The sequence below is a fragment of the Planococcus citri genome, chromosome 1 (assembly GCF_950023065.1).
Source record: "Planococcus citri chromosome 1, ihPlaCitr1.1, whole genome shotgun sequence".
Taxonomy (NCBI): Eukaryota; Metazoa; Arthropoda; class Insecta; order Hemiptera; family Pseudococcidae; genus Planococcus; species Planococcus citri.
The window spans coordinates 76,939,206-76,963,712 of NC_088677.1; the positions used below are offsets into that span (position 1 = coordinate 76,939,206).

General features: G+C 35.1%; 4 protein-coding genes across 4 annotated transcripts in view; 3 read left to right on the forward strand and 1 right to left on the reverse strand.

Annotated features, from left to right (window-relative positions):
- Nucleotides 1-24,507, reverse strand: part of LOC135833529 (serine/threonine-protein kinase/endoribonuclease IRE1-like) — a 328,041-nt gene that overhangs the window by 291,064 nt on the left and 12,470 nt on the right. The gene's annotated exons all lie outside the window — the stretch shown is intronic.
- Nucleotides 2,437-5,467, forward strand: LOC135833635 (transient receptor potential cation channel protein painless-like). The gene has a single exon (XM_065347407.1). It carries the CDS (start codon nucleotides 2,444-2,446, stop codon nucleotides 4,010-4,012), a length of 1,569 nt encoding a protein of 522 aa, XP_065203479.1. The 5' UTR covers nucleotides 2,437-2,443; the 3' UTR covers nucleotides 4,013-5,467.
- On the forward strand, nucleotides 7,923-10,854 carry LOC135843133 (transient receptor potential cation channel protein painless-like). Its single transcript, XM_065360897.1, has one exon. The coding sequence runs from the start codon at nucleotides 7,923-7,925 to the stop codon at nucleotides 10,842-10,844; it is 2,922 nt and encodes a 973-aa protein (XP_065216969.1). The 3' UTR covers nucleotides 10,845-10,854.
- Nucleotides 19,498-22,536, forward strand: LOC135833625 (transient receptor potential cation channel protein painless-like). The gene has a single exon (XM_065347399.1). The coding sequence runs from the start codon at nucleotides 19,800-19,802 to the stop codon at nucleotides 22,170-22,172; it is 2,373 nt and encodes a 790-aa protein (XP_065203471.1). The 5' UTR covers nucleotides 19,498-19,799; the 3' UTR covers nucleotides 22,173-22,536.

Consider the following 24,507-nt stretch of genomic DNA (forward strand, 5'->3'; position numbering starts at 1 on the left):
AAAAACGTTTTTTGACCATATGGGGCAAGGGGGTGGGGTCGGGGAATTTTTTTCAGCTCCCAACATTTTTTTTCACAGACATCCCAACAATGTTTCATCAAAATTTCAAAAATCCGAGGACAGGGGCATTTCACCTATCTTACACGGGAATGCCCTTTGAAACCTGGCTACAGGCTATTTTTGGAAAATTTTTGACGACTGACGAGACTTTTAGGCATATTTTTGACCAACAGGCGAGACTTTTTGGTCAGTATTTCTGACAGAAAGTGAGACTTTTATCATTTTAATAAAAAGCAGGTCTTTGTAGCAATTTTAAGCAGAAATCGAAACTTATTCATAGCAATTTTTATCAAAGCTAGAATTTTTGTACATTTTTAGCAAAAAGTAAGATTTTACAACTTGAGAAAAAATTGACACTTTTTGATGCAATTTATACTCAAAAAGCGGGGCATAGGGCAATTTTTGAAGAAAAAATTAGGCTTTTTGGCAATCTTAGCAATGATGACATGGCTTATTTATCATAACGCTAAAAAATCAGTGTAGCCTGCAGGAAAAGGATGAAAAGTGCACACTTTCATAAATTAATCACTTATGGAAATTATTGAAGATTGACATTATTTTTTCCCCTTTAAAATGTAAAACCAAGTCTTAGAAAATATTGAATACGTAATTAGGAAATGTTTTCAAAAAACGTAATTTTTGCAATTACAATTTTGTGAAGTACCACACTTCTTATGATCATTCCTGAAAAATTTCAGTTCTGTGGTTGGTATTTGAAAACTATCATTTGGGCCCATTTGAAAAATTATTCAAAAACATTCTCATCGAAACGTATATAAATTTCTTGCGCAATTTCAACCCATATTCATCATATTTTCGTAAATTCCAAAGTCCAAATAATCATGAATCAATAATATTTTACACTCAAAACTTTACAGAAATGATTATAACACTTTTGAATAATTCGATAACAGACAAGTATAGTATAGTTGGTATAAAGCGGAGAAGAAATGTAAGACGCGGTTACTTTTGCTTCGATTAGTCATCAATCATCATCACATCTGCGAATTACGTAAATCGCATAATATCGCTATAGTTTGTTGGGTAATCTGATTTTCGTACATAAATTTAACGTAGGTGCTGATCGTTTTGTATAGACTCTTACTCTTACAAGAGAAACAATGTTCATCCCGCGTTAATTGCACTATAGCTAAATTTTGCATCATACTTATTTGATAATTTTTAGTTCTCAAATCATCGCTCAACTGTTAACAGTGTTTTTTTTAATCGTTCTTCGTTTCCGTGCGAGTTATTAATTTCGTAACGTTCCGTGATGTGGGCTGCACAGTTGGAATTGCAAACTCTTCGAAACCCGACGACAAATCAAGAAAAGCTATTGGCTGCGTTCAAGCAGCGAAACTTGGACGAGTTCAAAGAAATCATAAAATGCGACGACGTGAAAATCGATTACTTTTACGGAGACCCGGATAATGGAACTTTATTACATCTGGCTTGTCAATCCAGAGGAGCCAGTAAGTATGTTCTAATTCTGCTACTAAACGGAGCTTCAGAAACGGGCTGGAGAGGAGCAACGCTCACTGAAGCTTTAAAAAGAAATTTAGACACAACTACGATAAATTATCTGGTTGTGGCTAATATATTGAAAGTGAAACCGGAAGAAGAAAATGAATATTATGATACTATATTTCGAACACCGTTCGAAAAAAACGACGTCAACTTTTTGAAACTTATAGCATACCACCGTTATAAAAACTTCGATTCAAAACCTGTACATTTGTTACCACTTCTAGAAAGTATCGAAGAAGTCAGGTTGCTCATCGAGTACTTCGACGTGGATATGGAATTTCAAAGGGATTCTAATGGTCATGCTCGTACTTATCGCGACATAATATTGCAGAAATACCCTCAACTAAAACCAGAACTCCCAACTACGAGTAAGTCACAAAGTGAACTCCATGAGATGCTATATTGGTATCTCCTTAACAATGCGCCTGAATTGTTTTTAAATCGAATCGCCGATTTGAGCACGGAATTTCTCAGCATCGGTCTTACTTCTGATCGTAGGACTTATTTACACGTAGCTTGCTTTAAAAATCAAGTCAACGTTGTAGATGCTCTGTTAGAAAAACATGTTCGACTAAATACGTTGGCTTTCAATTTACTTCGGGGTATCCCTTCAGATAGTAAACTAACGCCGTTAGCGGTAGCTGCGTTTATGGGCCATTATGAAATCGTTATCAAGTTGATTACACACAATGCTCTTCTGCAAACTGATAAAGGAGTGGGATCGGCTTTAACTTACGTAATACGTGGTATGAATCTGCGAGATATCCCCACCCATCGCGATATTCTGAAATTACTCTTGACTTAAAATTCTCAAACCGTTCCTGCTCTAGATATAAATCATAAAGATGAACTCGGCATGACCCCTATACGTTTAGCAATCGCTTCGAAGAATAAATTTGCCTTCAGATCTCTCCTTCGCGCCGGCGCCGATTTGTATACAAAAGATCTCGACGGTTATATTGCCTCAACTTATACCTCAACTCCAATTCCAGCAACGATATTGAAAAATTACCTCGATGACAGCATTAGTTTGGAAAATACTCCCGATTTCGTCAAATCAGTGACGTTTAACTACAGAATATTCAAACAAGTCAATCATACGAGTTCTTCTGCAACAGGTAACGAAACGGAATTTGTTGATCTGATCCAGCAAAATCCAGAGTTGAGAACACTACTCAAGCATCCGCTTTCAGAGAGCTTTCTCCATGTGAAATGGTGTCTCATCAAGAAATATTACTACCTTAATTTCGCATTTTATTTATCGTTTTACGTCGCCTTGAACTTGTATTTTTACCAAATTCAAGATTCTCCATCATCAGGAATCAACCAAAAAGCATCAATTCTACGTAGAGTATCGCGGTTAGGATTGGTATTAATAACATCTCTGTTGTACATCGCGTTCATACTACGAGAACTTGATCAATTTTTTATTTCAATGAAGGCATACTTCGGATCACTTGAAAACTGGCTGAAAATGATGATCATACTTGGAGTTGATGCCTTCTTTGTGTTTAAACCCAACGCAGATATAGCAGCCACTGTTAATTTACTGATGTGTTTAGAGCTTGTATTTCTACTTGGTAAACATCCGTGGTTTTCCATCTATATAGAAATGTTTCAAAAAGTGGTATACAATTTTGCCAAATTTTTCGCCTTGTTTTCAATTCTGGCTATATCGTTTGCGAACAGCTTTTACATTCTGTTCCGAGATAGAACAAAAGGGCGCACTTGGTCACAAAATGCAACTAACGTTGATCCATCCAACCAGAGGATTGAAAACTCAATTAATTTGTGGCCGGACCTGAAAGTATCGCTGATCAAATCGATTATCATGATGACCGGAGAACTCGATGCTTCTAATCTACCCCTGGGTGAAAATTTCAATTACAGTTATGTGTTTCTTCTCCTCTTCATCTTACTCGTTCCCATGGTACTTTACAATCTACTCAATGGTTTGGCTGTCAGTGATACGAACGCCATCATGAAGGACTCGGAAATATTTGTTATTATGTCTCGAGTTAACTTGATAAGGCATTTAGAACGTCTACTCAACAGTAAGTTATTGCAGTGTTTTTTTGTGTTTTGGCCAGGACGTCTAAATCACAGATTATTCACGGATGTGGACCGTGAGAAACTTACAGTACGCTCCAATCTAGGCTATATTATACAATTTGAAGAATTTGGAAAAGAAATCGGGAAAATGCCCCTCACTATCATCAAACAAGCTGAACAAATCGCGGAAAAACAAGATCGCAGCATTTCTGTCCAGAATATGGACCAGATTTTACGGGCGGATGCCGTAAAAATAACTTCATCGGAGAGCAAATCCGTTGACAAAGCAGTTCATAAGATACAGGTTCGTAGCCAGCGCCAAGGCAGACAATGCGGCGCCTCGTATCAAAAGACCGCTTGCCTAGCCTATTGAAAATCCGAAAATTTTGAGAAAAAAAAATAAAAAAAACAGCAAACAGTGCGAATTAAACTTTGTTCAGTTTTTTCAAAACTCGTTGTGATTACACTGATCACTCTACTAGGAAACCTCACTGTCCCACAGGGGTTTGGATGGAAAGTGGTCTCAGTGGTAACTCTTGGTCCAAGTGCGACACCATTAAAATTTTAGCTGCCAGTTTTGAGTTTAGCCCTCACAGTATTACATTTTGTATTTTAAAATTTTCTAAAACCCCGCTAATCCGACGCTCAGATTCTTCTCACGGTATTGTCATGGGAAAATTTTAACCCACGCGCTTGACCAAGGGCCATTTATTTTCCTTTTCAAAAAAACTTTTCGTATCATATTTTTTGAAAATCTTTCAAATTCTTCATTTTCGATGAAAATTTGATGAATCCTTGAAACATATAACACGAAAAATTTAGCTGAATGGAAAAATGATAAGAAGTTCCTTGTGCAAACGAGACAAGGTCTCGATTTTTGCAAATTTTCAAATTCAAAATTCTACTGTAGCAGTTCAACTCATAACTGGCAGCTAAAATTTTAATGGTGTCGTCTCTTGCAAATGAAAAAATATACAAAATTGACGTTTTTCATTTTTTTGAAATAATCACAATGAAAAATGTTCGCTCGAGCAGTCATTTTTTTCTTCTTTCTCGTAAAACAATCATATGTACCTACATTATAAAGAGTTTCTAGAAAATTACCTCAAAATTTCGATTTATTATGCCCTAAAGCCCGGGCTTGCCACTTCTTTGGAAACCATTGTATTCAAATATAAAATTTCATCGTCATGCTTCATCTAATTGCAATAAAAATTAGCTCCAAATTTCTGAAACGCTTGAATGATGTTTTTCTTTTCGTTTTTCAATCAAATATGTATCATTTCAAGTATGATTTTCTCCGCCCCTTCATTGCATTGGAAAATAATTATTCTATTGGTAAAATTGGAGGAGCGATCTTCTGAGTTCACCTCGAGGGCGGGGGGGAGGGGGTGGTTAAAACAATATTTTTATTCAAATGCGAGAACGTCTCAAAAAGGCCCGCCTTGTGTGAAATTTCACTAGCCTTGTCACTCGTGTCATTCTGGCTACGGACCTGATTAAGATAAGCGACCAAAAGCGTAATTTGAAACTTGAGATCAGAAGAAAAATTGCTGATCGCGTATAAAAATTGTTACAAAGTGTTAATGAACGTATCGCGAAATTACTCGAATCTGTTATGCAGGCGGTAGCACATCTAAAGCAAAAGAAATAGAAGTTGGAGATGGGAAGAATTATTGAAAATAATGGTATCGAATAAGATGGTATTTATCGATTCATGTTCAATTTGGTTGTATTTTTTAATACTTTCATAAGTTTATTAGTTTTTAGGCCATAATCTTAAAAAATGGATTGTTTTTATGTGTAAATATACCTACTGTTCATCGAATTTTTGCTTTTTATTCTTAAGAATAACAACTTTTTTACAAGATTTAATTTTCATTATTATCTATAAGTGACCTATTCATTGAATTAAATTTTTATTGTATCTACAAATTATTCAATTATGATTTCTTCTTTTTTTTTTCATTGCTGAGAGTGTCTGAAATACCTATTTCAACATTCAACTGGCAGAATTTCCGACATTTTAAAAGTTGAAATGCATTCATCGATTTTCCGTCAATTTTGAAAAATCAAATTTGCGCCAAAAATGGAAGAAATCAGAATTTTACCAAATTGACTGAAAAAAGCTGAAATTAGGCATAACTTTATTTTCGACAACTTCCTCCTGAATCGATGGAGAACGGTTTCTAACCATTATTTGCAGTTCTGGAGTCTCCAGCAAATTTTTGAAAGTTGAAACTTCCACAAAATTGTTTCCAAATATAAAGTTAGAAAGCTTAAATTCACTCCACACCTCAATTTATTTCAACACGCTGAGTCGTTCTGGAGCCTCCAGCGACATTTCGAAAACTATAGTTAAAAAAAAATATTTATGAAAAAAAATATTTATGAAAAAAAATAAAAACCATAAAATCTGTTTATATAGGATTCAATTATCCATTTTATCGGTTTCAGTTCGGGTTTTCGGTTTTCAGACTTCAAAATGTCATCATGACAAATTTCCCATTTTCAAAATTGAAGGGGAAAGCTTCATTTAAAATTTTCAAATTTGGAATACTTCAAATTAAAGAGGAGTTCACATTTTCAAACTGTGTTCGCTACTTCAATTTTGAAGACAGGCAATTTGTTATAATAACAGTTTTTGTTCGTCCATTTGACCTCTATGAGTTATTGAAATTATTTGAATGATGCAAACATTTTTTTACTACATATCTTTAAATTGAAGAAGTTACCTCATTTTTGGGTAAAAATTTTCCAAAAATAAAGAACATGTATGGATCATTTAAGTGACTTCACTAACTCATAGTACATATTTGAGTAGACAAACAAAAAATATTACTCGTATTATAACAAATTGTATACATTTTCAAATGCAATTAATATTTTTCGAAATTTTCACTATTCTTCAGTCAGAGCTCAGAACGGCCAAAAATTGCTACTTTTTTACTACTTTCACTATCACCAGCTATCAAAATCACTACTTTCACTGCTTGTTGTTAGATATTCTGCTATACAAGAATAATAATAGGATCATGATTGTTCGGTGTAAAGTATGCAATAATCAGACTTTCAATACATTATAAAATGACTTACCAACTTTTTCTCATAGAAAGCTACGTACATACAGTAAATGGTATATATGTTGAAATATCAAACTCACCTGGAACAGAGAAAGATGAAATTGCGAATTAGTTTACTTCAAGTTTTTAATTAAACAAATACAAAATATAACCTATTCTTAAATTTATTGGATTCGCCCAGGCACTAGATAAGGGTAGAAATCATGAAGAAAAAACAGAAACTCGAGGTCGCAACAACTTTGAGTATGATTTCCACTGACATGTACAGTGTACACAGAATAGAACCACCACCACGATTTCTGAGTTCATTTTCCATTTGAAATTGAAACGTTTACGAAAAGAGCCAGGTAAGTTCACAATTCTTCAAAATTAAGATATCGTAGGTATTTCATTTTTGCATTGTCTCGACGGAAACAAGGCGAACTAGTCATTTTTTATTTTTAAAAAAGTGTCCATGCTCCTAGAAAACTACTGAAAAAAAACAGACAGGAAATCACGCATCGATACGGGAAATATTTAAGTTTCTTGCGAAATTTTAACCCATTTTCAGAGGCTGTGCGACATATTTTCGAAAATTCCAAATAAACATGACTTGATTCCACTTTTGACAAAAAAAATTTCTGACATGAAAACGACACTTTTGAGCATTTTATTGAAAAAAGTTTATCACTAGAGACGTGAAAATGCTGAATTTGCCTCTAATCAGAAGAATATAAAATTTATCCGAAGAGTGCGAAATTGTTTCCAAAAAAAGAGAAAAGTAAATACATTTAAATTGAAATGAAAACCCAAAATTATTGAAATAAATAGCAAATGAATTCGTGCTTATGATATAATCGGTCACATGGACGAAAATCTCCAATATCGTCGCCACTGTTGGGATGTGAGAAGAGGCGATACCGATTATCTTCCACTACGATGACTGATACTAAAGATAAGCATAACTATCAACCAATGATACAGCATTTGTCATCAGACTCATCACTGATAATTATTGTCATCTCGCCGAGCTCTACAGTAGAAAGCTGAATTTTGCACCGTTTTTAATAATTTTTAGTCTAGAACTCGAATTATCGTTTTAGCTGTAAACAGTGTTTCTTTCATCGTTCTTTGTTTTCGTGTAGCGTATCAAATTTCATAAAACGTTCTGTTATTTGTTCTGCAACTGTTGTACAGATGGAATTGGATACTCTTGAAAACATGACAAATGAAGAAAAGCTATTGATTGCCTTCAAGCAGCGAAACTTGGACGAATTCAAAGAAATCATAAAATGCGAGGACTTGGACATCAATTACACCTGGACAGCGTCGGATAATCGGACTCTAATGACTCTATTAGATTTGGCTTGTGAAGCCAGCGAAGCCAGTGAGTATGTTCTAATTCTTCTACTTAACGGAGCAGTACGTACCTACTGGAACAGACAAATGCTCATCAAGGCATTCGAAAGAAATTTAGACACAACTACGATAAATTACCTGGTAGTGGCTAATATATTGAAAGTAGAACCGGAAGAAGAAAATAAATTTTATGATACTCTAATTCGAACCACGGTCGAAAAAAATGATGTCAACATAATGAAACTTATAGCATACTACCGTCATAAAAACTTAGCTCCAGAATTTGCACACTTGTCATCACTTCTAGAAAGTATCGAAACAGTCAGGTTGCTCATCGAGTACTTCGATGTGGATATGGAATTTCAAAGGGATTCTCATGGTCATGCTCGTACTTATCGTGACATAATATTGCAGAAGTATCCCCAACTAAAATCAAAACTGCCAATTCGGTCACCAGATGAGCTCCAAGACATACTATATTCATATCTTTATCACAATGCGCCTGAATTGTTTTTAAATCGAATCGCCGAACTGAGCACCGAATTTCTGGACAGTCCCGTTTATTATAAAACCAGAACATACTTATTCGAAGCTTGCAAAAAAGGTTACATTGACGTAGTAGATGCACTGATAGAAAAACATGGTAATGTAAATATGCCAGCCACAGATAACACTCTTGATGTCCCTAATTCAGACCAAATTACGGCATTAGCGGTAGCTGCGTATATGGGTCATTATAAAATTGTTACCAAGTTAATCTCACACAATGCTCATCTGCAAATTAATAAAACAGGGGGATCGATTTTGACTTTCGTAATATATGGTATGAATCGACAAGGTTCCTCAAAAGATACCCATCGCGAGATCCTAAATTTACTCTTGACGACTTACAATTCGCAAACTGTTCCTGCACTAAATATAAATCATAAAGACGAGGCTAACAAGACCCCACTTCATTATGCAGTCGCATTGAAAAATGAATTTGCCATCAAGTCTCTCCTTGACGCTGGTGCCGATGTGTATTCAAAAGATGCCTACGGTAGGCCTCCCTTAACTTCACTTCCACTAACAATATTGGAAAAATATTTTGATGAGAGCATTAAGTTGCATATACACGATTCATATCGAGATGTGGAGTTTGACTACAGCATATTCAAACAAAACGATCAAAATTTTTCAACAACTGGTAACGAAATGGAGTTTTTTCATCTAATTCAGCAAAATCCAGAGTTGAGAACACTACTGAAGCATACGCTTTCAGAGAGCTTCCTCTGTGTGAAATGGTGTCTCGTTAGGAAATATTACTTCCTTAATTTCGCATTCTATCTATCATTTTGCGTGGCCTTGAACGCGTATATTTTTCAAATGCACGATTGTCCACCGTCACCGACCAGCTACAACAGCTCTCAATTAAACGATACTGGAATCAACCATCATACCCCTTCAATTCTATGTGATGAATCGTTGTTATTAGGATTGGGAATAATAACATTCCTGTTTTACATCGTGTTCATTCTACGAGAACTTTGCCAAGTTTCTCTTCCAAACAAGCAATACTTCAGATCACCTGAAAACTGGTTGGAAATGACGATGATAGTTGCAGTTGGTGTTTTCTTTGCGAATCAACGTAACGCACATGTAGCAGTCACCATTAATTTAATCTCGGGTGTAGAGCTAGTATTTCTACTAGGTAAACATCCGTGGTTTTCGGTCTACATAGAAATGTTTAAAACAGTGGCACTGAATTTTGCCAAATTTCTCGCATTGTTCTCGATTCTCGCTATATCGTTTGCGAACAGCTTTTACATTTTATTCCGAGATAAAACAGAAGAGTACATATCGTCAGAAAATCAAACTAATGTTGATCCATCCAATCAACGGATTGCAAACTCATTTAATTCGTGGCCAGACCTGAAAGTATCGCTTATCAAATCGATTATCATGATGACCGGAGAACTTGATGCTTCTAATCTACCCCTAGGTGAAAACTTCAATTACAGTTACGTGTTTTTTTCCCTTTTCGTCTTTCTCGTTCCTGTGGTACTTTATAATCTACTCAATGGTTTGGCCATCAGTGATACGAACGTCATCATGAAAGACTCGGAAATAGTTGCTGTGATGTCTCGAGTTGAATTGATATGGCAATTAGAACGTCTACTCAACAGCAAGTCATTGCAGTTTTTCCGCAAGCATTTTTCCGAATTTTTAAATCTCAGATTTTTCAGGGATGTTGATATAATTGGGAAGCTCGGTGATGAAGTAAGACAGCAACAGAAGAAACTTATAGTAGAATCCTTCTTCAACTACAGAATTAAATTTGGTACTCTCGGCAAAAAAATCGGGGAAATGCCTCTCACTATCATCAACCAAGCCGAACAAATTGTACAAAATCGAAATAACCATAATTCTGCCGAAAATGTGAACCAGAATCTATCAACTCATGATGAAAAGAAAACTTCATCGAACAGCGAACGCGTTGGTGAGGCGATCAATACGTTTAGCGATCAAATGCATGATCTGAAACTTGAAATCGATGTAAAAATTGTTAATATAGAAGAAAAAATTGCAGAAATGAATGAAAAAATTGCTGATCGCGATAAAAAATTGTTAAAAAGTGTTGATGAACGTAACGCGAAATTACTCGAATCTGTTGTGGAGGCGGTAGCACATCTTAAGCCAATAGCTGATCGCGATGAAAAATTGTTACAAAGTGTTGATGAACGTAACGCGAAATTACTCGAATCTGTTGTGCAGGCGGTAGCACATCTAAAGCAAAAGGAATAGAATTTTTAGAGATGGGATGAATTAATTATTAAAAATAATGCTATCGAATAAAATGGAATTTATCGATTCGTGTTCATGTAAATAAGTACTCTTCGTAGAATTTTTGCTTTTTATTCTGAAGAAAAACAAGTTTCATATGTACAAGATTTTTAATTTCCATTTCTGTCTAAGTATCTAAACTGACCCAATTTTTTCAATTAAATTTTTGTTACACAGTTATTCAATTATGATTTCTTCTTTTTCTTTCATGCTGAAGGTGTCTAAAATAGTCTTATTTCAACACTCAACTGGTAGAAATTTTGTTCAATCGGACAAAGCTAGATCGAAAGGGCATGCAAAAAAATATACCATATACAGTATGACACAAAAGTAGTGTTCGGTGGCTTTTATTTCTAAGTGGAAAGAGCTAGAGAGATGAATGAAGCGGCGTTGAGTAGGGAAAAATAAGGGCTTTCAAAAGCAACCTTGAAAATTTCAGTCCCATGCACAGGGTGTCCACGAATTGAAAAACCGGTTTGGTCAAAAAATTCAAACTGGTTTTTATTGGCGCAATGTATTCTACACACTGAGGCGACAAAAACGTGATATGAATTTTTTGAAACCGGTTCGTTGATTTGCAACCGGTTAACAAAAAATACACAAAAATTGTAGATAGAGAAAAAAGTTTGGAACAAAAGTTGTAGAGCGTGAAAAATTACACAATTCTGTCTAATCACATTTTGAAACCGGTTCATTGGTTCGCATTTAGAAACCAGTTTTTGACAATCACCTAAAAATTGACGATAAAGAAAAATGCTTGAAACAAAAGTTGTAGAGCGTGAAAAATTAAACCATTTTCGCTGATCGGATTTTGAAACCGGTTCATTAATTTGCAACCAGTTATCAAAATTACCTTAAAATTGGAGATCGAGAAAAAAGCTTGAAACAAAAGTTGTGGAGCGTGAAAAATTACACAATTCTGTCTAATCACATTTTGAAACCGGTTCATTGGTTCGCATTTAGCAACTGGTTTTTGACAATCACCTAAAAATTGAAGATAGAGAAAAATGCTTGAAACAAAAGTTGTAGAGCGTGAAAAATTAAACCATTTTCGCTGACCGAATTTTGAAAATGACTACTCAACTTACAATCAGGTAACTTTTGATGGCTTGCTGCGATTTAATGAACTGGTTTCAAAATGTGATCAGCAAAAATGTTTCAATTTTTCACGCTCTACAACTTTTGTTTCAAGCATTTTTCTCTATCTTCAATTTTCAGGTGATTGTCAAAAACCATTTGCTAAATGCGAACCAATGAACCGGTTTCAAAATGTGATTAGACAGAAATGTTCAATTTTTCACGCTCCACAACTTTTGTTTCAAGCTTTTTTCTCGATCTCCAATTTTTAGGTAATTTTGATAACTGGTTGCAAATTAATGAACCGGTTTCAAAATCCGATCAGCGAAAATGGTTTAATTTTTCACGCTCTACAACTTTTGTTTCAAGCATTTTTCTCTATCGTCAATTTTTAGGTGATTGTCAAAAACTGGTTTCTAAATGCGAACCAATGAACCGGTTTCAAAATGTGATTAGACAGAATTGTGTAATTTTTCACGCTCTACAACTTTTGTTCCAAACTTTTTTCTCTATCTACAATTTTTGTGTATTTTTTGTTAACCGGTTGCAAATCAACGAACCGGTTTCAAAAAATTCATATCACGTTTTTGTCGCCTCAGTGTGTAGAATACATTGCGCCAATAAAAACCAGTTTGAATTTTTTGACCAAACCGGTTTTTCAATTCGTGGACACCCTGTGCATGGGACTGAAATTTTCAAGGTTGCTTTTGAAAGCCCTTATTTTTCCCTACTCAACGCCGCTTCATTCATCTCTCTAGCTCTTTCCACTTAGAAATAAAAGCCACCGAACACTACTTTTGTGTCATACTGTATACATATCAACATCCGACATTTCAGAAGTTGAAATGCATTCTTCGAAGTTCGATTTTCAGTCAATTTTGAAAAATCAAATTTGCAACATGGGTAATTCTCAAAAAAAAGGTCAATTTTGATGTGCATAATTTTGAAAAACAAAAATCATTTTTTTGGAAAATTTCAAGTGGGAATCATTAGTATAGGTGTCCCAGATCCCTTTTCTAGTGTTGGCCTCAATTCAATCCCCCCCCCACTGTGGACCCCGCCCCACAGTGGTCCCTGAGAATTTCTATCCGGCCAAAATTCTGAAATTCACAGTATGGGGGTTCTCAAAGGTGCTGAATTCATTTTTTGAGCCATTTTGGCTCTAAACCTTCATGGAGCTTCTGGAGGAGAGAATGCGAAATTTCAAAATTTTCAAAAAAATCATGTGACATATCAAAATGTATGTTTTCAAACCTTCTGAATACGTTTCTGGGAATCATTTTACTCAAAACTTCATTGGGGCTTCTGGAGGGGGGAGTTGAATTTCAAAATGTTCAAAAAAATCATGTGACATATCAAAATGTATGTTTTCGAACCTTCTGAATACGTTTCTGGAAACCATTTTACTCAAAATTTCATTGGGGATTCTGTAGGGGAGAGTTGAATTTCAAAATTTTCAAAAAAATCATGTGACATATCAAAATGTATGTTTTCAAACCTTCTGAATACGTTTCTGGAAACTATATCACTCAAAACTTCATTGGGGCTTCTGGAGGGGAGAGTGAATATTAAAAATTTTCAAAAAAATCATATGGGGTATCCTAATGTATGTTTTCAAACCTTCTAAATACGTTTCTGTGAACTATTTTACTCAAAACTTCAACGGGCCTTCCACAGGAGGGCTTTAAATTTCAAAATTTCCAAAAAATCATGTGTGGTATGGAAACATATGTTTTTAAACTTTCTAAATACGTTTCTGCGAACCATTTTACCAAAAACTTCAATAAACCTTCTATGGGAGTGGGTAAAATTTTGAAATTTTCAAAAAAATCAAGTTGGATACCAAAATGCATATTTTTGAACCTTCTAACATCGTTTCTATAAACTATTTTGCCCAAAATCAAAATGTGCCCCATAAGGGAGGGGGTAGTGTTCCAAAAATTGACCCTCGTTAGAGATTGTGACGTAATTGAATACATTTTTCATGCATAGGCATAAAAAGTTGAATATGAACTTATCTCAACTACTTATTTTGGAAATTTTTTCAAACGCCCCCTCTTTGAGTGACCATAGGTCCACCCCCCTTGGAGTTGAAAACATTGCCGCCCCTTCATTCAGTGGGGAATTTAGAGTAGAACAAAATCACTGAGAAGCATTCATTTTCGCTTCAATTATTCTATTTTGTTCAATATTGGAGAGGAATATTTAGCCTCCAGACCCCCATTTAATATAATCACTTCTTGGTAAATGGTAAAATATTTAGTTGAAAAATGATAAGTAGATAATAGCAAAAAAATTAAATTTCTGATCAAAACTTGTTATAATTCATTTTTAATAATTGAAAAAAAAGTTAGTGTTGATATTCGCATTTTATAATATTTTTTTAAAAAAATCACTACTCCTTAACCAAACTTTATCAAAAAAAACATCGATTCCTAATAAAAAAATTTGGAGTCTACCAAGATTCGAATTCATACGACCTTCATCTCTGCGATCCATCGCATCAAGCAGTACACCACGAGGGCGCTGGCCATCCGCAACATTCAAACTGCTGACGAGTGTGAAACAGTGACGTCATAACCAGAGCCGATTTTGCCTTCACATGAAGGTATTAGCTATAGAAGAAACAAAATTTCTGAGAAAATCGCATATTCAAACTTTTTCAGCTCAATTTTGAATGTATTTGTGACGTTTTCTGCCAAGGTAGCAGCTCGTAGCAAAAAGTAACGATTGGTAGTCAAAATACATACATTAAGGATGAAATGTATGCTCTTGATTTTTCCAAGAAATTCCAAGCAATTTTTGTAAGCATACTTATGTGAAAATGAAAATGTCAAAAATGTACTCTCTTTAAAAGCTCAATGCTCGGCTTGAAATACTTCGAAACATAAAAACGAATATATATTTGAAATCAGCGTGAAAAATGCTATCAATTGATATAAACATGTGTTTCACTAGCACATTTGTAACATGTTGCGCGACGTTTTAAAAACGCGCAAATTAATCGCACAACCAGCTCATGGTAGAAACTACCCCCTTTCTGCGTTGCTATAGCAACGAATTTGACGTTTAGACAGTTGTCACATGCGATACTAGATGCTTTGAAGGGTAATAATCAAAATGTGATTATTGTTTTGGGTGGGCATTATTCTTCATTTTTTGGAATTTTGGCCTCATAGAAATTCTCAGGGACCACTGTGGGCCCCCCCCCCAAAACGGCGATAATTGGGATTCGACCCTCATCAATGTGTAATATGTCGATTGATATGTTTTCGAGGTCATAGAATTCGAATCTGGAGTTATTTTTTATGTAGAGGTGGAGAGTGAGGCGTGGGGAAGGGGAAAATGTCAAATTTTGCTTATATTATCGTATAATATGTGATTTATGTTTTTCAGGCCGCAGAGTTCGAATCTGGACTTATTTTTTTGGTAGGGGTAGAGGTGAGGTGTGGGAGGGAGAAAAAGTCAGACTTTGCTGGTATTATCGTGTAATATGTTGACTAGCGCGATAAAAGCACAGCTGTCTGAAATTTGGCCAAGTCCAAGGACAAATGGGCACTGGACAAGCCGAAGGACAATCTCAACGTTTTTTCGTTTCTAGCCTTACCTACTGGACATTATTCGATTTTTAACACGTAATAAATGTGTACTTATCATGTACAATAACTTCCCTTTCTCAATTATCATTTTTGGCGGGTTCATCAGGGTAAATAAAAAGGCAAGCCGAAGGACACAGATTTTGCGAAATATCAAAACTTCACAGATAAGTACGATCAGAACGAGCAGTAATGTAGTTTTAAAAAAAAAACGGCGCGGGGTAACATTTTTATGAGAAACGTGAACCAGTGCAGCCACTCACCAGAAAAAAATGTTGCATTGGGAAGCTAGCAAAAATAAATGAAAATTGCTTTAAAATTTGCGCAAATAGTGTGTGACAGTTTTCAAATGTGAAATGTGAGCTTTCTATGGACTTATTGCAATTGCAATTAGCACAATAATGGACCTTCGTGTTCTATGATAATGAGAATGTGTCAATTTTTCCCCAAAAAAATGAAGTTCATGACACTTCATAACTCATTTTCAAAAACATGGCGTGTGACAGTAACTTCTCGTCATGATTAACAGAAGACGGAAACCAATCCATTTGAAAATTTGAAAAAAATTAAGACCCTTTTCTAGTCTCTTTTTGATAAACTAATTTTCAAAATTGACTCTCAACATCCCCCCCCCCTCCCCAACGGACACAAGAGTCACAAATTTTGATCAAATCTCCCAATCACACATAGTAAATCATCAAATCGAGGTGTCTTCCCCTGCACAGATCGCAATTTTTAGAAAAAAGCATGGCCTGAAATCCTCATAACCAGAATTTTAACTTCTTAGATTGATTTTACAATTTTTGAAGGTTTTTCAAAAATCCAAATGCTACCACTGTCGGTTATTTCTGCTCGTTTAAAAAAATAAGCGCACATAATATATTCAGGTATTTATTAGGTAAAAATTATGAAAATTAGTCCCAAAACTAATATCAACTACCACGAACCAAAATTCCTCATTTCCGCTCATTCTGAAGTCTCCAGTTTTCAGAAAAAGACACAAAAATTAACTTGAACAGCTAAAAATCAAGTTGCGGCCTATTTTCAACCCAACCCCCATATTCGTTCCTCTGGCTTCGCCCTCGAAACTCACTCTTGACACCCCCAAACCACCCGTCGGATCTCTCTTTTCGCTCTCAGAACTCACTTTTTTGAGGTTGTCGCCAAGTCTCTCTCAGCTATTTGTAAAATGCAGCCAGTGAATACAAATTTTTCAAAAAGTTTATTCAGGTATGATAAAGAAATTGTTTGCTAAGCATTTGCCATAAATTTTTTTCTTGCAGTATTACCAAGTGATAAATTTTTAATAATTATTAAGCTTTAGGAACGAAGCGATTAATGTGATGTATTTCTTATTGCTAAGCATTTGCCATAAATTTTTTTGCTACAGTGTTACCAAATGATAAATTTTTAATAATTATTGAGCTTTTTTGAGCTTTAATTGCTCCAGAAGCTTTCCTAATTGACATTTCAAACTTTTTAGATTTTTCCTGATGACTTGTTATCAAACCCTTTCCACATCTCAAAGAGCTTTCTAGCTACCATAGTTTCCCTAATCCCTAATCATTATTATCAACCAGTAAGTCGAGGTCGTAGAATCCGAATCTGCAAGCTATTTTTTTTTGTAGGAGTGGGGGGGGTGAGGCGTGGGGAGGGGAAAATTTCAAATTTTTCACACATATTGATATTACTGTGTAATATGTCGAATAATATGTTTTCCAAGGTCGTAGAATCCGAATTTAGAGTTATTTCTTTGTAGGAGTGGGGGGGGTGAGGCGTGGGAAGAGGGAATATTTCAAATTTTTCCTACATTATTGTGTAATATGTCGAATAATATGTTTTCGAGGTCGTAGAGTTCGAATCTGGAGTTGGTTTTTTGGTAGAATGAGGAAAGTAAAAAATTCCAAATTTGATTTTTATTTATCTCAATGTTTTCTTATACCACTGATGTTCATAGTTGACAGTTTTTTATATAAAATCAGAATTCAGAACATGTTTTGAAAAAAAAATGCTATACAATCAGGCAATATCATGTGTTCTTTTCTGCAGGATGATGTCAGATGTGTATTTTGGAGTGGTGTTACTATGTTTTGGGGATTTTTTGTTTTGTTTTCTCAGAAGATGATTATTTTTTTTCTCCTTACATTAGTTTTTCAATTTTTTACAAATACATTTTTGTACTCTACAATAAATTGTCAGATGAATTGTTTTTCTGAAGTTACCACAAAGACAGCCAAAATGCCACTATGGGGGAATTAACAGGCAGGAGGGGGAGATTTCTACAAATCGCCATTTTCATACACATCCGTGTTTTTGAGCGGAAGGTACATATTTCAAATAATCATTAGTTACCTCATTTCATTACTGTTCCAACTTCCACGGGGCACAGTAGGCCACAACCCCCCTCTCCCCAAACAGTGATACTTGAATAGCACTCAACCCTAAAAACTATCTAGCTCAAAATTCGAATTCTGCGACCTTGAACACATATCAATCAACATGTTACACAATTATAGGCAAAATTTGAAATTTCTCCTCTCCCCTTGCCTCGCCTCCTACCCCTGCGAAAAAATAACCCCAGATTCGAATTATACAACCTCAAAAACATATCAATCGACATATTACGCATTAATATAGGCAAAATTTGTAGTTTACTCTCTCTCCCCTTGACTCACCTCCCACCCATACAAAAAAATAACTCCAAATTCGGATTCTACGACCTCGAAAACATATTACTCGACATATCACATGATAATGTAGGAAAATTTTGAAATTTTCCCTTTCCCCACGCCTCACCCCCCACTTCTACAAAAATAATAACTCCAGATTCGAATTTTACGACCTCAAAAACATATTACTCGACATATCACATAATAATGTAGGAAAATTTTTGAAATTTTCCCTTTCCCCACGCCTCACCCCCCACTCCTACAAAAAAAGTAACTCCAGATTCGGATTCTACGACCTCAAAAACATATTACTCGACATATCACATAATAATGTAGGAAAATTTTAAAATTTTCCCTCTCCCCACGCCTCACCCCCCACTCCTAAAAAAATAATAACTCCAGATTCGGATTCTACGACCTCGAAAACATATTATTTGACATATTGCGAATCGATCAGGGTCGAATCCTAATATCACCAATTAATTTTGTAGATTTTCTGACTTACCCCACTTTGGGGTAAGTCAGAACAAGTTACATTTTATTCGATTGTGCGAAAGCTACTGTGACAATCGCGCTGAAATTTTTACCATAGGTCAAGAACCCTTATGGGAACCTACATACCAAATTTCAGCCATATTGGTTCATTAGTACGAGAGTAACAGCTGATCAAAGTTGAAATTGTGAAAAAACGTTCTGACTTCCCCCGTGCACCTTACCTAATTTTGTAGAGAATTTTACTTTCCTTACATTTTTTTTCTTCCTTTATAAAAACAAAAAAAATCTGTGCATTACGTTGTGACGTCAGCTCTAACAGCCTAACATGCTTGAATGTAAGGCTCACCACTACAAACACAGTACTATGTTAATACACGTCATCCTTGCAAATTCCACCATTCGAACATTTTCAGTGTATTTCAACTCTCACTACCACAAACATACAGTGTCTTGTAAACGTCGTGTAAACGCCTTACTAACACATCTCCGACTTCCGAGTCCGTTTGCTCGTCCACTACCTGCGAATCCGCGATTTATAGATAGGAGGGTGGGTAGAAGCACTACCACAAACACAGATTTCTGTGTAAATACAACACTAACATTTCCTTGCGCTCGAGAACCCTCTTCCAGAAGTTGATGGACGGGTTTTGATTTTTTAATATAGAGAGAAAATTCATCAGAAGTTATTTTAATTTCCCGAGAAATAGCCCGCTTTCGAATAATTCGACAACGGACAGGTAGGTAGTTGGTAAAGCGGAGAGGAAATAGACGCGACTGCTTCGATTAATCACCATCACATCTGCGAATTAAATTATCAAAATGTTATAACCAGTTTTCTGGGTACTTTCGTGGATGAATTCTACATACCTACTGATACTTTGTGTAGAATCGTACACTACAAGTGAAAAAAAAGTTAATCCCACGTGAAATGCGTCATATCTAAGTTTTACTTTGTACCTATTGATAATTTTTAGTTCTAAAATCATCGCTCAACAGTTCACAGTGATTTTTTAATCGTTTTTCGTTTCTGTATAACTTGTCAAATTTCATAAAACGTTCCGTTATTTTGTGTTGCCCAGATGGATACTCCTCATCGTGCCATAATACTGGAGGAATATCCCCAACAAGAACCTGAACTACCAACTCGGTCGTCAAGTGAGCTTCAAGAGATTTTATATTCATATCTGCGTGACGATAAGCCTGCCTTGTTTACAAATCGAATCGCCGAACTGAGCGCGGAATTCCTGGACGAAAGCCTTCCTAATTACCGCCAGACATACTTATACGTAGCTTGCAAAAAAGGTTACATTGAGGTAGTAGATGCGCTGCTAGAAAAAGATGTTCAATTAAATACGTTATCCAATGATTCCGATCTGAGTTCTTTTCGCAAAATTACACCGCTAGCGGTAGCTGCGTACATAGGTCATCACGAAATTGTTAAAAAATTAATTACGCACAACGCTCAACTGCAAATTACGAGTAATATTGAAGAAGCAGGATCGGCTTTGACTTTCGTAATACGTGGCATGAATCAACAAGGTATCTCAAAAGATACCCATCGCGTGATTCTAAGGTTACTTTTGACTTATGATTCCAAAACACAGCCTGCATTAGATATTAACCATAGAGATGAAGAAGACATGACCCCTCTTCATTTAGCAATCGCTTTGAATGATGAATTTGCTACCAAGTCTCTTCTTTCCGCCGGTGCCAACCTGTATTTAAGAGATCCCTACGGTAGGCTTCCGTTGACTTCACTTCCAGCAACAATATTGGAAAATTATTTTGACGAGTGCATTACCTTGGAAAAAAGACGATCGCATCTCGAGGTCCATCAGGCAGTGACGTTTGACTACAGCATATTCGAACCAGTTGATCAAAAGCTTTCTATAAGTAATAAAATTAAATTTATTTTCCGTGACGCAAAGAAATTTATTTACCGTATCGAGACGGATTTTTTTTACCAAATCAAACAAAAATCAGAATTGAGACCACTACTCAAGCATCCGCTTTTAGAGAGCTTTCTGTATGTGAAATGGTGTCTCATTAAGAAATATTACTTCTTCAGTTTTGCATTTTATTTATCATTTTGCGTGATCTTGAACATGTTTATTTTCCTAACTCATGATTGTCGATCGTCATCGACCAGCTACAACAGCTCTCAGTCAACCGATACTGATATCAGCCATCCTTTCTGTAATGCATGGGTGTTGTTCGTATTGGAAATAATAACATACCATTTTATCACCATGTATACTTTACTAATAATCAGCCTAACGTTTCCTTTATCTTGGACATACTTCAGATCATTTGAAAACCTTCTGAGAATGATGATGGTGATTGCATTTTATTGGGCGATATGGACTAAACACGCTTTTCCAGCAGCCATTGTGAATTTATTGTCGGGCATACAGCTTGTATTTCTACTTGGTAAACATCCGAGGTTTGCGATTTACGTAGAAGTATTTAAAATAGTGACATTGAATTTTGTCAAAATATTCGCATTGTTTTCGATTCTGGTAGCATCGTTTGCGAGAAGTTTTTACCTTTTATTCCGAAATGAGTCAAAAGAGTATACATCGTCAAAAAATGGAACTGATGTTGATCCATCCAACCGCACGATTCAAACCTCAATTAATTCGTGGTCAGGCCTGAAAGTATCGCTTATCAAATCCATTATCATGATGACCGGAGAATTCGAAGCTTCTAGTTTACCCCTAGGTGAAAATTCCGATTACAGTGTTCTGTGTTTTTTCTGTCTCTTCATTTTTTTCGTTACCATGGTACTGTATAATTTACTCAATGGTTTGGCCGTTAATGATACGCAAGCCATCATAAAAGACTCAGAAACGATTGCTGTGATGTCTCGAGTAGAAAAGATATGGCAATTCGAATATCTATGCCACGGCAAGGGATCGCTGTTTTTACGTAAGCATTTCCCAGCAATTTTCGATCACAGATTTTTCAATGATGTTCTGACACAACAACAGAAGAAGCTTACAGTAGACTCCATCTTGAAATATAGAATAAAATTTGCTGCATCTGGGAAAATAATCGGAAAAATGCCCCTCGCTATCATCAAACACGCCGAACAAATCGTAGAAAAACGAAATCACAATAATTCTGTCAAAGATACGAACCAGTCGATTAGCAGATCCATTGATGAAGCAGTTGATAAAATAAGCGAACAAATACGTAATTTAAACCTTGAAATCGATGGAAAAATTGCTGAAATGAACGTAAGAAACGATGAAATGAACGCACAAATTAATGATCGCGTCGAAAAACTGTTGCGAAGCGTTGAAACAAATAATAGAAAACTTGAGATCGTTGAAAAAAATACTGAAATGAACGCAAAAATTGTTGATCGCGTCGAAAAATTGGTGCAAAGCGTTGAAAGAAATATAAAACTTATCGATGAAAAAATCGCCATCGTGATGAAAAATTGTTAAAAAGTGTTGAACGTAATGAGAAATTACTCGAATCGGTTGAGCCAGCGGTAGCACATCTAAAGCAAAAGGAATATGTAGAAGTCGGAGATGGGATAAATAATTGAAAATAATGCTATCGAATAAGATGAGTATTTATCGATTCGTGTTCAATTTGGTTGGATTTCATAACACTTTCACAAGTTTATTAGTTTCCAGGCAACAATCTCAAAAAATGGATTGTTTTTACATGTAAATATTGTTAGTAGAATTTTTTTCTTTTATTTTTAATAATAACAACTTTTGTTTTATAAAATTTAATTTTCTGTACTATGTATAGTTGTATACTGACCTAATTCTTTGAATTATATTTTTATTTTATGGTACGAATTCATGAATGTTGCGTTTTGTTTTTGTTCTTTCTTCTTTCTTCATTCATTTTCTTGCTACAAGATTGTCTAAGTTACTAATCTTGAAAGCTTAAAAACGTGTTTGAATTCCAGTATAGTAAACTTTGGTAAAATTTGTATGAAAATTAATAAAAAATACGTTTAAATGATATAAAAAAAAACTCAAAAAAGCATAAAAATTGAAGGAAATCACTAAGCACTGAACAGTGATGGAAATTTCAGTAAAATTGGGCCAAAATTGCAAGAAAAAACTTGATAACCTGTCAAAACGTTATAAAAAGACTCAAAAAAGCATAAAGATCAATTAAAATCACTAAAAAATGATGAACGCAAAACTAAACAAAAAAAAAAAAACAAAGAAAAAACAAAGGAGCTAGAAACATAAATTGAATTGAAACGACATTCAAACTCACAAGAAACATGAAAATCAATGTAAAAATTACCAAAAAGTATTGAAATTTCAATAAAATTTGACAAAAACTGTGTGAAAAAGGGATGAAAAAATCGGAACGAAACACAAGTAAGTATTTGAGACAAAATTCAATAATATTCGTTTTAATTTCTTATTGTTAGATAATTTTTTCGGTACAATTCGAAGTTTGAGTTGACAGTTTTTCCAATGCCCAGAAATTTCAGTTACAGTTTTGGTCCAAAATCAATCGATTTTCTTCAGTTTTCCATCCCTGATCAATGATCATAAGCTTAAGTTACTTTGAACACATTTTATGACGTTTTTCAGAAAACTGGTATTTTCAAAATGTAACTGGAGGCTTCAGAACGGCTTGAAATACTCCCTCCCCCTAGACTCAGCAATTCAGCATGTTGACGCAAATTTTTAACAGAAATTCAAGTACAACCTGGTTTTCCAATGCACTGTTGGAAAGTCTTGAAATTTCCTTTTTACGACAATGAGCACAAACAGGATGAATTTCATGGTTTTTCAACTTTTGAGAGAAAAAAAAAACTCAATTTCGAAACCGCGAGTTTATTTATTTGTTCGGAGGGGGGGGGCGGTCATAGTTTCCGGCTATCAGACAAATATTCGGGTTCAGTAGGGTTTATTAAATTACATACAATGAAGCACTAATATAATTTAAAACTTTCAGTATAAGATAATCGACTGAAAAAGCTCAATTTTATTTCGAATAGACATAAAACTTTTTTTGTAGAAAATTTTGTGTAGAGTTTTTTTTTTGTTACGTAGAAAATGCAAAACATCAAATTGGGAAGCTTAAGGTCCAAAAAAAGGGAGAAGCGTACATCGGACCCATCCGGACAACTCAAATTCGTATTCAGTACGTTAACTCCCTCCGCATGTACCTAAATTCGGGTTCCCTCCATTTTTTCTCATAAAATTTCAATTCTTCTGAACTTGGAAAAAAAACCCTACAAATATCACAAATTCACAATGCCTATTATTTTTGATCCAACCTTAACGAGGAACTTCAGTAATTCGTCGTTCATATTTTCTTTAGGAATATTTTTTGGAAACGATTCGAAAAAAATGCCCACAATTTTGCAAATTTAATTTGGTTTTCACCGAAAATAGTTTTAATGAATACAAAAGTGGAATCCACGAACCCACAGCTGATAAAAAAATCTAAAGTACCGGAATAATTAAACAGATAACAGCTGCTGTGGTCATTCGTAGTTTGCAGGGCGGAGAGGAAAAGAAGGTCGGCGTATCCCACTAGAAATTAGGGCTTTTTCACAGACGAATTTTACATATAGGTACCTACATAGTACCTACCTTAACTTAATCTCACTAGTATTAGTCAAGGGCACCCTACGTCGTATGGACCACAGCCAAATAATCGTATTTGATATCGTTTAGTTCTCGAATCACCACGTAATTTTTCTCACTGTTATCTTATCATTCTCACTCTCCTTGTTCATGTAACGTAGCAATTTCAAAAAGATCTATAATGATCCACACAATTACACATGAT

Excerpts from the sequence above, each read along its gene's own strand:
- LOC135833635 (XM_065347407.1), top strand. The coding sequence starts at position 2,444 with ATGACCCCTATACGTTTAGCAATCGCTTCGAAGAATAAATTTGCCTTC.
- LOC135843133 (XM_065360897.1), top strand. The coding sequence starts at position 7,923 with ATGACAAATGAAGAAAAGCTATTGATTGCCTTCAAGCAGCGAAACTTG.
- LOC135833625 (XM_065347399.1), top strand. The coding sequence starts at position 19,800 with ATGGATACTCCTCATCGTGCCATAATACTGGAGGAATATCCCCAACAA.